At 39.3% G+C, this 15,649-nt stretch overlaps 1 protein-coding gene across 3 annotated transcripts in view; it reads left to right on the top strand.

Annotated features, from left to right (window-relative positions):
* CTNNAL1 (catenin alpha like 1) overlaps positions 1 to 15,649 on the top strand; it is a 58,998-nt gene that overhangs the window by 3,441 nt on the left and 39,908 nt on the right. For all 3 annotated transcript variants that reach the window (XM_049896286.1, XM_049896285.1, XM_049896287.1), the window contains exon 2: positions 8,145 to 8,334. In XM_049896286.1, coding sequence (XP_049752243.1) covers positions 8,145 to 8,334 — 190 coding nt within the window. The remainder of the gene's footprint in view (positions 1 to 8,144; positions 8,335 to 15,649) is intronic.

Genomic DNA, 15,649 nt, shown 5'->3' with positions numbered 1-15,649 from the left:
TTTGGACATATGAGTTTTTCTAGAGAGCTAAAATTTGAATCCCCCTAAGTGAGCGGATTCCTTGAAATGTCCTCAAGGATATTTTAAGCATCAATCACAAGTATTTATTGTGTCCTTACCCAGTAACTACTCTTTGAGGGACTTGCATTCTAGAGACAGGACATGTACAGATTAGCACATGCCAAGTATCAAATGGAAACCATCAATAGCAAGTCCGCTGAGAGCTCAGAGAAAGCATGGATGAATCAGGACAATGCCATGTAAGAGATGGGGTCTGGAGGCCACAAGCAGGACTAGCATTGTACATTTTAACAAGTTTTAAGCAGATAGTTTCTATTCTGATGTCCTCTACCCCCTTCTGGCTCTCCAAGAGAAAAGTCGGGGCTACTGGCCTTATTCTAGAAATACAACATTGGGTTAACATTAGAAAAAATGTATACAACTTGCTGCATTCATAGAAGAGATACGTGTTCATTTGGGTAGATGCGGAGAAAGCATTCAATTAAATTCAAAAAGCACTAGGCAAACTAGCAATAGATGGAAACTTCCCTAACCTGATGAAGAACATCTGCAGAAAACCTTTGTTAACACCACAGCAATAGTCAAAATTGAAACAAGCGTTTTTTAAAAAACCAGAAACAAGAGGAGGACTCCTGCTATCACAGCTTTTATTTAACACTATACTGGAAATCCTAGCCAGTAGAACAAGACATGGAGAAGAAAAGTGTAAAGATAGGAAAGAGAAAAATCAAAACTCTCATTGTGATACAATTATCTTCATGGAAAATTCAAAGGAGTCTACAAATAAATTATAAAAATTAGGACTGTTTAGCAAGTTAGCTGAATGTAGGATACTAAAGTCAACTGCATTTCTCTACATTAATAACAAAGAAAAAAGATAATTCTAAAAGGTAACCAGCTACAATAACAATTACAACAAGAAATGAAGTTCTTAAGAATATATATAGCAAATGAGATGCCAAATTTCCTGGAGAAAATTTTAAAATTTTATTGAAAACCAAAGTAGACCTAAATAAACAGAGAAGAAATACTGTGTTCATGGTTAGATTGGCTCAATACTATAGAGAGATAAATTTTCCTTGTTGATGTAAAAATTTAATTGCAATGAAAATTTCAACAGGTTTTTTTTTTTTTTGGTAGAATTTGATTAAAGTATTCTAAAATTTATATGAAAAAGTCAAGCATAGCCAGAAGAAAAACAATATAGGTGGACTTGGTCTAATAGATATCAGGACTTATTATAAAGCTATAGGAATTAAGACCAATGTGAGTATAAGGACAGAGATAGACCAGTAGATCAGTGAGACACACCAGAGAGCCCAGAAACAGATCCACTTTTATATGGAAACTTGATACATGACAGAATTGGCAGTGTTGATGAGTGGGGAAAGGGAGAACTTTTTAGAAAATGGGTCTGGGATAATTGGTTATCTAAATAGAATACATCAGATTGGATCCTTGTCCCATACCATACACAAAAAATCAATTCCAGATAGAATAATAACATCCATATCAAAGCAAAAACTTCTAATACCTTCAGAAAGGAGAAAAAAAAAAAATAGGACAATATCTTCACAATTTCATGAAGGGAAAGGATTAAATACACCAAAGTACAAATTCTAAGGAAACATTGATAAATTTGACTCCATTAAAAGAATCTCTGTTTACCAAAAGACTACAAGAGCTAAAAGATAAGCCATAGAATGGGAGAATATAATCGTAACACAAGTAACCCACAAATGGTTGATAGTACTTAAGTAAAGAACTCTTATGGATCAAAAATGAAAAGATTACCTATTGAAAATTGGTGAAAGCGATAGCCATCTCACAAAAGAGGAAACAGATGGCAAAAAGCTATGTGAAAAGATGTTCAACTTTTTTAGCAATGAGAGAAGTACAAGTTAAAGCCACGGTGAGGACAAGCATTGGTGAGGAATGTGGAGCTGCTAGGAGTGTCACTGGTACAACCACTTTGGAAAACAGCTTGGTGTAGTCCATCTGTTTAAGCTGAGGGGAGGCATGCCCTGTGGCCCAACATTTTCACTCCTAAGTCTGTACCCCTAGAGAAACTTTTGTATGCATACTGGGGACAAAAATTGGGATTAGCATTTTTATTTCTAATGGCCAAAAACTGGGAACTACCCAAATGTCTTTTAACAGTAGAATGGTTAAATAAATTGTGCCGTGTTCACACAATGAGATATTCTGCAGCAGTGAAATGATTGATCTGCAGCTAGAAATTTTAATATGGATAATCTGGAAAACATGATATTAAGTAAAAACAAAAAGTTCAAAAACAGGCAAAACTAAACCATGTATCGTTTAGAGATGCAACATATGTGAGAGAATTATAAGAAGGGAGTGATGAACACAAAATTAAGGACAGTGGTTTCTTCCGGGGCAGGGGAGGGAGGTAATGTAGCTAGGGAGGGGCCCACAGGTCTCCTGGGTTGTCAGAGGTACCAGCATTGTTCTCTTAAGCTTGGTGATGGGTGCATGAGTCTTTTATTTCTTGAAACTGTACATATATTTGCTATATATACTCAGATGTTACATATTTTATAATTGAAACAATGAAAAAAAAAAAAAGCCTCAAGCTAAGTCCCAAGCATATTTTCCGCGGGACAATTCCCCCACCTCCTTTAATAATCATTGTATTGTTCCTGTCAAAGTTCCCACTCCCAGTTTTATAATGTCTTTATCCAAGAAAAGAAAGAGGGGTGCCTGATACAGTTCCACCCTAGGGTGGAACATTCTTCCACTGCCCAGTTTTTCCTATGATAGGAGTTATTTCATTCACCATTGCACCGACCCTTTAAGCTTCGAAGGTAGCTCAACTCGTGTTCATACTACTATCTGCATTGTCCTTGAGGCTATTCAGGTTCCTTGGTTCAGTAGACTAGGGATGAGTAGAGTAGATACGGGGCTCTCTCTGCTCTTTGCTGATTTATGTGTGTGAATATATGTCTGTGTTTAATTGCAAAGATAAAATATATACCATTCAAAAAATAAAATGCTGTATAAACTAAGTGAAAGTGCCCCTTTTCTGCCTCCTTGAAAGCATTCTTCCATGGCTTGGTGTGTTTTCTTCCATGTTGCTTTTTTAATAGACAATCAGCTGATTTTTAAGCCTTATAATTCTGAAAAGTTATTGATGAGTTAAGCCAGAGAGGGACTTCTTTGTCCCAGGCTGGTGCCTTTATTATTTGTGATTCAGGGAATTAGGCTTTGTTCTTTTTTTCTAGGCTGCCACCACTTTATTTCCCCCTCATCAAAAAAAAAAAAAAAAATTTTTTTTTCATCATCTTCACTTGCTTTCTTGACTCCTCACAAAATAAGTGAGTAAACTAAGAAAATCCACTTCAATCAAGGGCCTTAGTGTAGAAAATAAGAATAATGTCACAAACATGAGGAAGGAACAGGATTTCTAGAAATCTAACGAGTGTAATAAACCAAAAAAAAAAAAAAAACCAAACCCAGTGCCGTCAAGTCGATTCCAACTCATAGTGACCCTATAGGACAGAGTAGAACTGCCCCATAGAGTTTCCAGGGAGCGCCTGGCAGATTCGATCTGCTGACCCTTTGGTTAGCAGCTGTAGCACTTAACCACTACACCAGCAGGGTTTCCAACGAGTGTAATACTATCTAAAAATTGTATAGTGCTTACTAGGTACCAGGAGCCCTGGTGGTACAGTGCTTAAAGGGCTCAGCTGCTAACCAAAAGGTAGGCAGGCGGTTGGAACTCCCAGCTGATCCGAGGGAGAAATATGTGGCAGTCTGCTTCCTTAAAGATTTACAGCCTTTGAAACCCTATGGGGCAGTTCTACTCTGTCCTATAGGATCGCTATGTGTCGGAATGGACTCCACAGCAATGGGTTACTATATATACCAGACACTATTTTAAGTACTTTACATTTACTAATTTATTTATTCCTCACAATAACCTTATGAAGTAGGTACTATTATCCCCATTTTTACAGATGAGAACACTGAGCCACAGAAAGATTAAATGGCTTGCCACAGAGTCACATGGCCAGAATTCAAACCGAGGCAGCCTGACATCAGAGTCCATGCTCTTGAGTGCTGGGATATAATATACTCTGTCGATGATTTGTAGTTCTTGACACCTTTTGTTAGAAGATATCAAGTAAGCCCTAGTTCTTCTTTTATTCCACAGCAGCATTCTTCAGTATATCAGATCCTCTTTCTTCCCCATGGGATGCCTTCTCTGCCCTCTTTTCTGGTTCATTAGGTGCTCTCTAGAATCTGGTGTCAGGGCAATTCCAGGTTGTGACTCCCAATTTAATATAGCTCCTGTTTCTACAGAATAATTACTAAAATTTTATTTGACACATTATAATTTACAGAGCACTTTCACCAGCTGTCTTTCTCTTGATTCTTAATATAATCCTGGGAGGTAAGAGGTGGTCGAGTGATCTTAAATATAATGACTAAAAGTATAGGCAACTTCCTAGCTTTGTGACCTTGGTCAAATTATTAACCTCTTTAAATTTTAGATTATCTATAAAATGAAGATAATAATAGTATCTAGTTCATACAGAAGAGATGATGAAGTAAAAGATGATTTCAAAGGGTTGCTTGAGAAGACAAAGGAAAGTATTATAGTGAAACGTGTGCAAAGACCTGGAGATAGAAAGCCAAAAGGGAAGAGCATGCTCGGCATTTCTCAATCTGAAAGACCTGAAGAAAAAATTCAAACCTCGAGTTGCACTGTTGAAGGGTTCTATGGGGAGAATATTAAATGACGCTGGAAGCATCAAAAGCAGATGGAAGGAACACACAGAGTGACTGTACCAAAAGAATTGGTTGACGTTCAGCCATTTCAGAAAGTAGCATATGATCAGGAACTGATGGTACTGTAGGAAGAGGTCCACGCTGCACTGAAAGCATTGGTGAAAAACCTGGCTTCAGGAATTGATGGAATACCAATTGAGATGTTTCAGCAAACGGATGCAGTGCTGGATGTGCTCACTCATCTATGCCAAAAAAGTTGGAAGACAGCTACCTGGCCAAACAACTGGAAGAGATCCATATTTGTGCCCATTCCAAAGAAAGATAACTGAACCGAATGTGAAAATTATCAAACAATATCATTAATATCACAGACAAGTAAAATTTTGCTGAAGATCATTCAAAAGAAGTTGCAGCAGTACATTGATAGGGAACTGCCAGAAACTCAAGCTGAATTCAGAAGAGGATGTGGAACAAGGGATATGATTGCTGATGTCAGGTGAATCCTGGCTGAAAGCAGAGAACGCTGGAAAGATGTTTACCTGTGTTTTATTGACTATGCAGGGGCATTTGATTGTGTGGATCATAACAAATTATGGGTAACATTGTGAAGAATAGGAATTCCAGAACACTTAATTGTGCTCAAGAGGAACCTGCTCACAGACCAATAGGCAGTCTTTCAAACAGAACAAGGAGAGACTACACGGTTTAAAGTCAGGAAAGGTGTGCATCAGGGTTGTATTTTTTTTTCACCATATTTATTCAATCTGTATGCACAACAAATAATCTGAGTAGCAGATTGTATGAAGAAGAAAGTGGCATGTTTAACAATCTGCGATATGCAGATGGCACAACCTTGTTTGCTGAAAGTGAAGAGGACTTGAAGCACTTGTTGAAGAAGATCAACGACCACAGCCTTCAGTATGGGTTACACCTCATCATAAAGAAAACAGAAATTCTCACAACTGGACCGATAAGCAACATCATGATAAATGGAGAAAATACTGAAGTTCTAAAGGGTTTCATTTTACTTGAATCTATAATCAACGGCCATGAAGGAAGCAGTCAAGAAATCAAACAGTGCATAGCATTCGGCAAATCTGCTGCAAAGGACTTCCTTAGGGTGTTAGAAAGCTAAGATGTCACTTTAAGGATTAAGGTGGGCCTGACACAAGCCATGGTGTTTTCAATCACCTCACATGCATGTGAAACCTGGACAGTGAGTAAGGAAGACCAAAGAAGAATTGACGCCTTTGAATTATGGTGTTAGTGAAGAATACCATGGGCTGCCAAAAAAACGGACAAATCTGTCTTGGAAGAAGTGCAGCCAGAATGCTCCTTAGAAGCAAGGATGGCAAGACTTCATCTCACATATTTTGGACATGCTATCAGGAGGGATCAGTCCCTGGAGAAGGACATCATGCTTGGTAAAGTACAGGGTCAGCAGAAAAGAGGAAGACCCTCAAGGAGATGGATTGACACAGTGGCTGCAACAGTGAGCCCAAGCATAACAATGATTGTGAGGATGGCGCAGGACTGGGGAGTCTTTCGTTATACATAGGGTTGCTATGAGTTGGAACCGACTTGAAGGCACCTGGCAGCAACAGTTCATAGAGTTGTAAGCATTGAATGATTTAGTATGCAGAATAATGCCTGGTACTGTTGAGCTCAATACATGTTAGCTAACCTTATTTTTGTTGCTCTTTTTGCATGATAAGGAAATTGAAGTTTAATTTTAATTTTGTAAAGCTATGTGTTTGAGTTTATGTATGTATATGTTTGAAAAAAAAACTTGGAAGAATTATGCCAAATGCTCACAGGGCAGTGGGATTTTGGATGGTTTTTATTTCTTTTGGCTTTCCTATATACCACCCCCCCACCCAACACCACACACACACACTCCTTTTGTTTTAAATAACCAACATATATAGTTTTGGAACTTTCCTTTGAAAAAGTTTGAAAAGAAGTTAACTTTAGGACATAATTATATCTTTTAATAGGAATTTTATAAATTGACTTAGTTCCTCCAAATATCAATTCAAAGGCATGCCTGTATTAGGATTGAATGTTTTCAGACTGTTTCAAGTAAGAGGAAGACAGCCACACCTAACTATGCACTGGGGAGGATGCTTGTAGTGGAAGTGAAATAAGTGTTGAAACTGAACAATAGGTGGTATTTTAGCCTAATTGTAGAATCCTCCTTTGTAGTTGAAATTTTAAAAACTTTATGTAAATAGAAGATTTAGTAAACACAAGCTCCTTTTCACTCCTGAGTGTCTTCTAAGGTGGCAGCCTGAAATAGGCCTTCCTGATTCAGAACCCTTAATACTGTACTATATAAAGTGGTTGGTACATAGTAGTTGCTCAATAAACAGTGATTCCTTTTCCCTTCTCTTAATTCTGTCTTCTGGTCTTTGTTCATATAGCTATACAAGTTATTTCAAAATTATACTCGCTGGACATGTACTATTTAGAATCTATATGTTTCATGTCATATTCTTTAATAAATATTTTTATGTTAGCATAGTCCACACACTAACTTCCTAAGACCTTTTGAAGATTTATATTTGTTTCAAAGAACTGAAATTGTCACCTTTGGTATTTTATTTCAGAGTCTGGAACCAAGTACTAAAATTCTTGGTATTTCATTTACTTTGAATCGGGTGCAACAAAATTTAGAGAAGTACAGGTTGGCGGTTCAAACCCACCAGCCACTCCACAGGAGAAAGATGTGGCAGTCTGCTTCTGTAAAGATTTACAGCCTTGGAAACCCTATGGGGCAGTTCTACTCTGTCCTGTAGGGTTGCTGTGAGTTGAAATCAACTCGACAGTATTGAGTTTGAGTTTTATAAAACACAAATTACAATACTTATTCTAAAGTGTCTAGTTCATTCAGTGAACATGTTTGGCACACATGCTACATTGTACAACCCATGCTCTATGCTAGGCAGTGGAGTGTAATGCCAGGGTAAAGAAGATACTGTCTCTACTCTCACAGCATCTCGTAGTTGTAGCAGAGGAAGCTAGACCTGAAGGACTTTGGTTTTCTGTGGATTTTGCGAATGTAACAATTCATCTTCTCTTATTTCTCCCCTGTCTTTAAGATTTGTTGAAATATCTGGGGGCCTTGTGGAATCGTATTGCCCCAGATCACTGCTCTCAGGTGAATTTGGAATTTTAACTAATAGAGAAATTGTCATAAGGAGTGATGCTGGATACTTTGCTGGTCGTCTTTGGGTTGACCATTGATTTAGCCTATTAGCCTAGTACAGGATGCTGTGCCTAATTTTCTTGGTCTTTATGCTACAGCTTTTTTTAAAAAAGGTATTGGATAAAAATTTAAGCATGCTGCATTTATTTTTTATTTTTAGATCACCACACTTATTAATCATAAAGATAATACCAAAAAATCTGATAAAACTCTGCAAGCAATTCAACGTGTAGGACAAGCCGTCAACTTGGCAGTTGGGAGATTTGTTAAAGTTGGGGAAGCTATAGCCAATGAAAACTGGGATTTGAAAGAAGAAATAAATATTGCGTGTATTGAAGCTAAGCAAGCAGGTATGTGGATATTGATTTTGAAGGCTTTTCATACCAATTTTATTGTTATGAATATAACAAATTATTGTTTTATTTTGAGTAAAGATGTATACTGTGCTTTAGCTCTCTAATTACGGATGCCTAGGAAAAGAAAGGAGCCCTGATGGCACAATGATTAAGTGCTTGGTTGCGAACCCAAAGGATGGTGGTTTGAACTCACCAGCTGGGGAGGGAGAAAGGACCTGGCCATCTGCTCCTGGAAAGATTACAGCCTAGGAAACCCTATGGGACAGTCCTACTCTGTCATATAGGGTCATTATGAGTTGGAATCAACTTGACGGTTCATAACAACAGGACAGGAAAGGCCTGAATTAGTGTCCAGGAGTATTGAACTTCTCTTGAGACTTCTGAAGTCCTAAATCTGAAACACGGGACTCTTTCACTGGTCAGGGTAGTGAGTGGTCTGCCATCCTCACCACCAGCCATTAAAATGTGAGAGATACAGAGAGGTGTGAGGCATAGACTCTGCCCTTGAGGAGCATATTAACCTACTTGCCACCGTGTAGGAACTGGAAATAAACACTACTACATGTCAGTCACTCTGCAGCAGACAAATCATTGTGACTTCAAATTTTAGGAACGCCTACAATTCTCCACAGCTGGTGGCACAGAAGCCTAAGAGGACTGGGGTCTTTTGAGGGATACAAATAGCTCAACTTTGTTGAAGTATCATTTATCCATAAATATTTACTGAGTGCTGACTGTATGCATGCATTCTTCTAGGCTATATAGCCCTGTGCAAATCAGTCAGAAGTCTGCCCTGATGGAGCTTGTGTTACAGCGAGGGCAAAAGGCTATGAACAAGTAAATAAATAAATGTATAACATCAAATGGTAATAGTTATCTTGAAGAAAAAAATAAAGTAAGGGTTAGGAGAGCAGTGGAGATGCTGTTTTAGAGAGGGCAGTGCCTCTCAACTTTGACACTGTTGGCATTTTGGACTGGATAATTCTTTGTTGTAGAAGGCTGTCCTGTGCATTGTAGAATGTTTAGCAGCATGCCTGGCCTCTCCCTACTGGATTCCAGTAGACAACCTCCCACCCACATCGTGACAACTAAAAATGTCTTCAGACATTGCCAAATGTCCCTTGGGGTCTGATACCATCCCCAGTTGAGAACTGATGAGATAGGGGTCAGAAAGGCCCTTCAAGGAGGTAACATTGGAGCAGAGACTGCAATGAAATGAGAACCCCAGCTACGTGAATATCTGGGGGAAGGTCATTCCTGGCAAGATAGTATCAAGGACAGGTCTGGCCTTTTAGGCAAGGATAGGAACTACAGTGGCTTCTGTATGGTGAATAGACTTATGGGGGTGAGGGTGGAATAAGGGAGACCAGGTAGAAGGCTGTTGTAGTGGTTTAGGTGATAAATGATGGTAACTTAGACTGGGTGATAGCATTTGAGGTAGTGAAAAGCGGTTGCATTTGGATATATTGTGAGGGTTGAGCCAATAGAATTTTTTGATAGTTTGAATGTGGATATGACAGAAAGAAGAGTCACGGATAACTCTACGCTTTGGAGTGTGAGCAGCTAGGTAAATGGTGGTGCCGTTTACCGAGATTGGTAACCCTGAGGAGGAACAGATGTTTTTGGAGGGCCATCATGGGGAGAAGGGAGGGAAGGAGATAAGGCTGAGTAAATGCGGAGGGACCAACTAGATCTTACGTGATCCCATAAATTTGTTGCTGTCAAGTTGATTCTGACTCATAGTGACCCTATAAACAGAGTAGAACTGCCCTGTAGGGTTTCCAAGCAGCAGCTGGTGGATTCAAACTGCTTACCTTTTTGGTTAGCAGCCAAACTCTTAACCAATGGCTTCAGGTATTATTCTACAGGTGAAAGGGAGTCATTGAGGAATTTTGAGCCAGAAGAAAGACATACAGTTTTGTGTTAGAAATCTTTCTGGTGGTACGGAGGAAATGAACAGTAAGAGTTGGTTGGGAGATGATTGAGGCTAGAGACAGGTGGGGAGATTAAAATGGAAGTTTTTACAATAAACCAGGCTAAACCAAGGCAGTGTTAATGGTGGTATAAAGAGCAGGAAGAGTACAGAAAATAGTCATTAACATAATAGATAGGCCTTGGTTGTTGATTAAAGGGAAAGGAGGACTCTGGGTTGATTCTTAGGCTTCTGGTTATTTACTGGGATACCAAAACCAAAAAACCTGTTGCGCTTGATTTGATTCCAACTCATAGTGACCCTATAGGACAGAGAAGAACTGCCCCATAGAGTTGCCAAGGCTGTAATCTTTATGGAAGCAGACTGCCACATCCTTCTCCTGCAGAGCAATTGGTGGGTTCAAACTGCTGACGTTTTTTGTTAGCAACTGAGCACTTAACCATCTCACTACCAGGGCTCACTGAGATAGGGGATAGATTATCTGGGGTCGGGAGTGGGCAGGAAAAATTCATAATTTATAATTTGATTAATTTTAAAATTTGAAATTGCCTGCAATAAATGATACATGTACACTAAAACCATTAAACTAGGAGATGAAAGTAAATATGCTAGAAATTTCAGCTGCTATTCTTACTCTAATTAAGCATGAAATTTGTCTTCTCACTTCCTGGGAGCCAAGGCAAAAATGTGGGAAACAAAAGGTTATATAATTCTCATTGTTGGAAGGAAACAAACCAGCTTATCAGGAGGAGAAAGAGACTTTTTTCCAAGCACTAAATTATTGTGTAGGCGTTTATACAACAGTCATTACGTAATACAATGGGCAGTTCAACCAGAAATGTAGAGATGTTCTTCATAGGACTATTTCTTATAACAACCCTTGATTAAAGCTAAGAGTAGAGGTTTTTTTTTTTGTTTTTGTTTTTTAATGAAAGGGCAACTTAAGTCCCACTCACCTTATTAGCTTTCTATAGTGAGTCACTGTTGGCGGTGTGGGGGGAAAGGACATGATATACTGACCGGCTCCAGTAGACTATAGTACTCGGCAAGTACTGTAAGGCCAGGCAGTTCCATAGATGAAATATTATGGAAGCCATCTGATTTCATGGGTTCCGCCTCTCACCTCTGCTCATTTGAAGTGCCCTTTCCTTTCCTTTCCTACCTCCTGTGGTGACTCAGGTAAGAGAAAGCGAATAGTGCCCCCAGAGTTGCATAATATGGAAGGCATTTTTCTTTTAAGGTGTTTCTCAGCCCATAGTGATCCTTTCTTTTTTTGGACAGTTTAACATTCATTTGAGTGAAATAATATAAAGTAGTGATAAAGAACTAGGGCTTTGGAGTCAAAATTCCTGGATTTTGATCTCAGCTATTTTTTTATTCTCCATGCTAGCAGTGTGACATTTGGCAAACTATTAAACTTCTTAAACCTCAATATTCTTATCTATAAAATAATATTACAATATTATGTTATAGATGTGTTTCAATATAATGCATGGTGGTGCGTAATATTGGCACATAATTATTATTAGCTGTCGTCATTATTTTTTTAGTTTTACTTTTCTTTCCTTTGTTGAACTATTGTATTTTTGTTTTTACTTAGAAACCCTGGTGGCGTAGTGGTATTAAGAGTTACGGCTGCTAACCAAAAGGTTGGCAGTTCAAATCCACCAGGTGTTCCTTGGAAACCCTATGGGGCAGTTCTACTCTGTCCTATAGGGTCACTATGAGTTGAAATTGACTCAATGGCAGCGGGTTTTTTTTTTTTTTTTGTACTTGGCTACCTAGTCAGTTTTACATATTACATGGGAGAACAATAGGTATTTGTGTTTGACTGACTTTGGGTTTTCATATTAAGGCATAATACTAGCTAGTTAAAAAAAAAATAAAAAATTATTATTATTTTAAGCTAGTTAGATATAACAAATTAAAAACAACAACCATGAAGCCCTAAGAAAGCTTTGTGACTTTTTCAGGGAACTCATTTCTGAACAGTCTATACCTTGAATAATGCAATAGACATTGTTTTTTGTCCTTTTGTTTATAATGTTTATCCATTTGTTTATGATTTTAAGGGAGCATTTGGGTTTGTTGGTGGAGCTGACCAAATGTTCCACCCTGTGAACTTAAGAGTTAAATGCCTAGAAAAGTCAGAAAAGGGGAAGGTTAAATAATGCCCTTTGTGCAGGCTCCTATGTAGTATCTTTGGAGAGTGAGAGCTACAGAAATAGTAACATTTCCAGAGGTCCAGAGGAAACATTTTAATCCTTTCAGCTACTGGTGATACAATTCATGCTGATACTCTTCTTTTTCCCTTATCACTTTCTGTGTGCCTTAAGATTTAGTTTAAGCTCTTTTTCCCTCCCTACATTTTACCGTAAAGACTTTGTATTAGTTATCTCTTGCTGTGTAACAACTTAACCCAAACTTAGTGACTTAAAACCACAAACATTACCTCACAGTTTCTGAGGGTCAGGAATTAGAGTGGCTTAGCTGGGTGGTTCTGGCTCAGGGTCTTTCATGAGGTTGCAGTCAAGCTGTGGGCTGGGTCTGTAGCCGCCTGAAGTTTTGACTGGGCCACTTATTTCAAGCTCCCTCCCCTGGTTTTTTGGCAGGCCTTTTTTTCTCACTGGCTTTATGGGCAAAAGGCCTTAGCTCCTCATCATGTAGGCCTCTCTATTCTAGGTGCTGCTTTATGCCGTGGCAGCTGGCTTTCCTCAGAGAGGGGAACAAGATGGCTGCCTCAGTGTCTTTTATAACCTAATCTTGAAAGTGACATACCATCGCTTCTGCTGTATCAACCCTGGTACATTGTGGGAGGGCACAATATAATGATGTGAGTCCCAGTAGGCGGAGATCATTGAGAGCCATCTTGGAGACTGGCTACTATAAAACTACAAAGTACCAAACCTATTGGCGTTGAGTCAATTCCAATTCATAGCAACCCTATAGGACAGAGTAGAACTGTCGCATAAGGTTCCAAAGCTATAAATATTTTACAGAAGCAGACTGCCATGTCTTTCTCCTACAGAGCAGCTGCTGGGTTCGAACCACCAACCTTTTGGTTAGCAGTAGAGTGCTTAACCACTGTGCCACCAGGGCTCCTTCTCATTACTGTAGACTTCCTATATTAGACTTTCTGTATTAGTAGAAGGGGAGAAAGATGTGGCAGTCTCCTTCTGTAAAGATTTACAGCATTAGAAACCTTACAGAGAGGCTCTACTCTGTCCTATAGGGTTGCTATGAGCTGGAGTCAACTCAGTGGCAATGGATATATTAGTAGAACTTCAGCTATTGCGCTTATACAGATGATGTCCAAATCTGTCTTATCAAGTGATATCTAGTGTTTTATCTTCTGGGTATCTCTGTGCTATTTTAACTTCTGTTGTCTGAAACTAAATTGATCAGCTCTTTTGCCCTTCTGATAAGCAACTTAGGTTCACAACTTGAACCTTCCCCTCCCCTGCCCCACTATTCCTTTCCTTCTTATCACTGGTCAGGTAATTTCATATTTTCTTCTCTCAGTATTTCCCAATTATCATCATTTTTGTATTTCTATGGCTGCCATCTAGTAAGGAGCCCTGGTGGCACAGTGGTTAGCTTGGCGCTAACTGAAAGGTTGACAGTTCAAACTCACCCAGCAGCTCCACAGGAGAAAACACCTGTTAATCTGTTCCCATAAGGATTACAGCCTAGGAAACCCTATGGGGCAGTTCTACTCTCGATGGCACACAACAACAACAACAACCATCTAGTAAGGTCCTCACTTCCTCACACCTGTAATTGAAATAACTGTCTGATTACTAGCCTGGCTTTAAGTCTCTCCTTTCCAGTCCATTTTATCTGCTCCCACAAGATTAATCTTCCTAAATCTTGATTTTCATCATGTAACATCCTGTTGTTGTTGTTAGGTGCCATCAAGTCCATTCTGATTCATAGCGATCCTGTGTACCACAGAAGGAAACATTGCCTGGTCCTGCGCCATCCCAACAATTGTTGATATGCTTGAGCCCATTGTTGCAGCCACTGTGTCAGTCCATCTCATGGAGGGTCCTCTGCTTTTCTGCTGACCTAGTACTTTATCGAGCATGCTCTCCTTCTCCAGGGACTGATCCCTCCTGACAACATGTCCAAAGTATGTAAGACTGAGTCTTGCCATCCTCGCTTTTAAGGAGCATTCTGGTTGTACTTTTTCGAAGAGAGATTTGTTTGTTCTTTTGGTAGTCCATGGAATATTCAATGTTCTTTGCCAACACCACAATTCAAAGGCATCAGTTCTTTTTTGGTCTTCCTAATTCATTGTCCAGCTTTCACAGGTATATGATGCGATTGAAAATACCATGGCTTGGGTCAGGCACACCTTAGTCTTCAAGGTGACGTCTTTGCTTTTAAACACTTTAAAGAGCTCCTTTGCAGCAGATTTGCCCAAGGCAATGCATCTTTTGACTTCTTGACTGCAGCTTCCATGGCTGTTGATTGTGGATCCAAGTAAAATGAAATCCCTGACAACTTCAATCTTTTCTCCGTTTATCATGATGTTGCTCATTGGTCCAGTTGTGAGGATTTTTGTTTTCTTTATGTTGAGGTGTAATCCATACTGAAGGCTGTGGTCTTTGATCTTCATTAGTAAGTGCTTCAAGTCCTCTTCACTTTCAGCCACCAAGGTTGTGTCATCTGCATATCCCAGGCTGTTAATGAGCCTTCCTCCAATCCTGATGCCCCGTTCTTCTTCATATAGTCCAGCTTTTCGGATTATTTGCTCATCATACAGATTGAATAGGTATGGTGAAAAGATACAACCCTGATGCACACGTTTCCTGACTTTAAACCACTGAGTATCCCTTTGTTCTGTCCGAACAACTGCCTCTTGATCTATGTACAGGTTCCTCATGAGCACAATTAAGTGTTCCGGAATTCCCTTTCTTTGCAGTGTTATCCATAATTTGTTATGATCCATACAGTTGAATACCTTTGCATAGCCGATAAAGCACAGGTAAACATCCTTCTGGTATTCTCTGCTGTCAGCCAGGATCCATCCGACATCAGCAATGATATCCCTGGTTCCATGTCCTCTTCTGAATCTGGCCTGAATTTCTGGCAGTTCCCTGTTGATATACTACTGCAGCCACTTTTGAATGATCTTCAGCAAAATTTTGCTTGCATGCAATATTAATGATATTGTTTGATAATTTCTGCATTTGGTTGGATCGTCTTTCTTGGGAATAGGCATAAGTATGGATCTCTTCCAGTCAGTTGGCGTAGATGAGTGAGCACTTCCAGCACTGCATCTGTTTGTTGAAATACCTCAACTGGTATTCCATCAATTCCTGGAGCTTTGTTCTTCACTAGAGCCTTCAGTGCAGCTTGAACTTCTTCCCT

This window comes from Elephas maximus, chromosome 9 (assembly GCF_024166365.1).
Source record: "Elephas maximus indicus isolate mEleMax1 chromosome 9, mEleMax1 primary haplotype, whole genome shotgun sequence".
In the NCBI taxonomy this organism is placed as follows: Eukaryota; Metazoa; Chordata; class Mammalia; order Proboscidea; family Elephantidae; genus Elephas; species Elephas maximus.
This window is presented reverse-complemented; position numbering and strand designations above follow the sequence as displayed.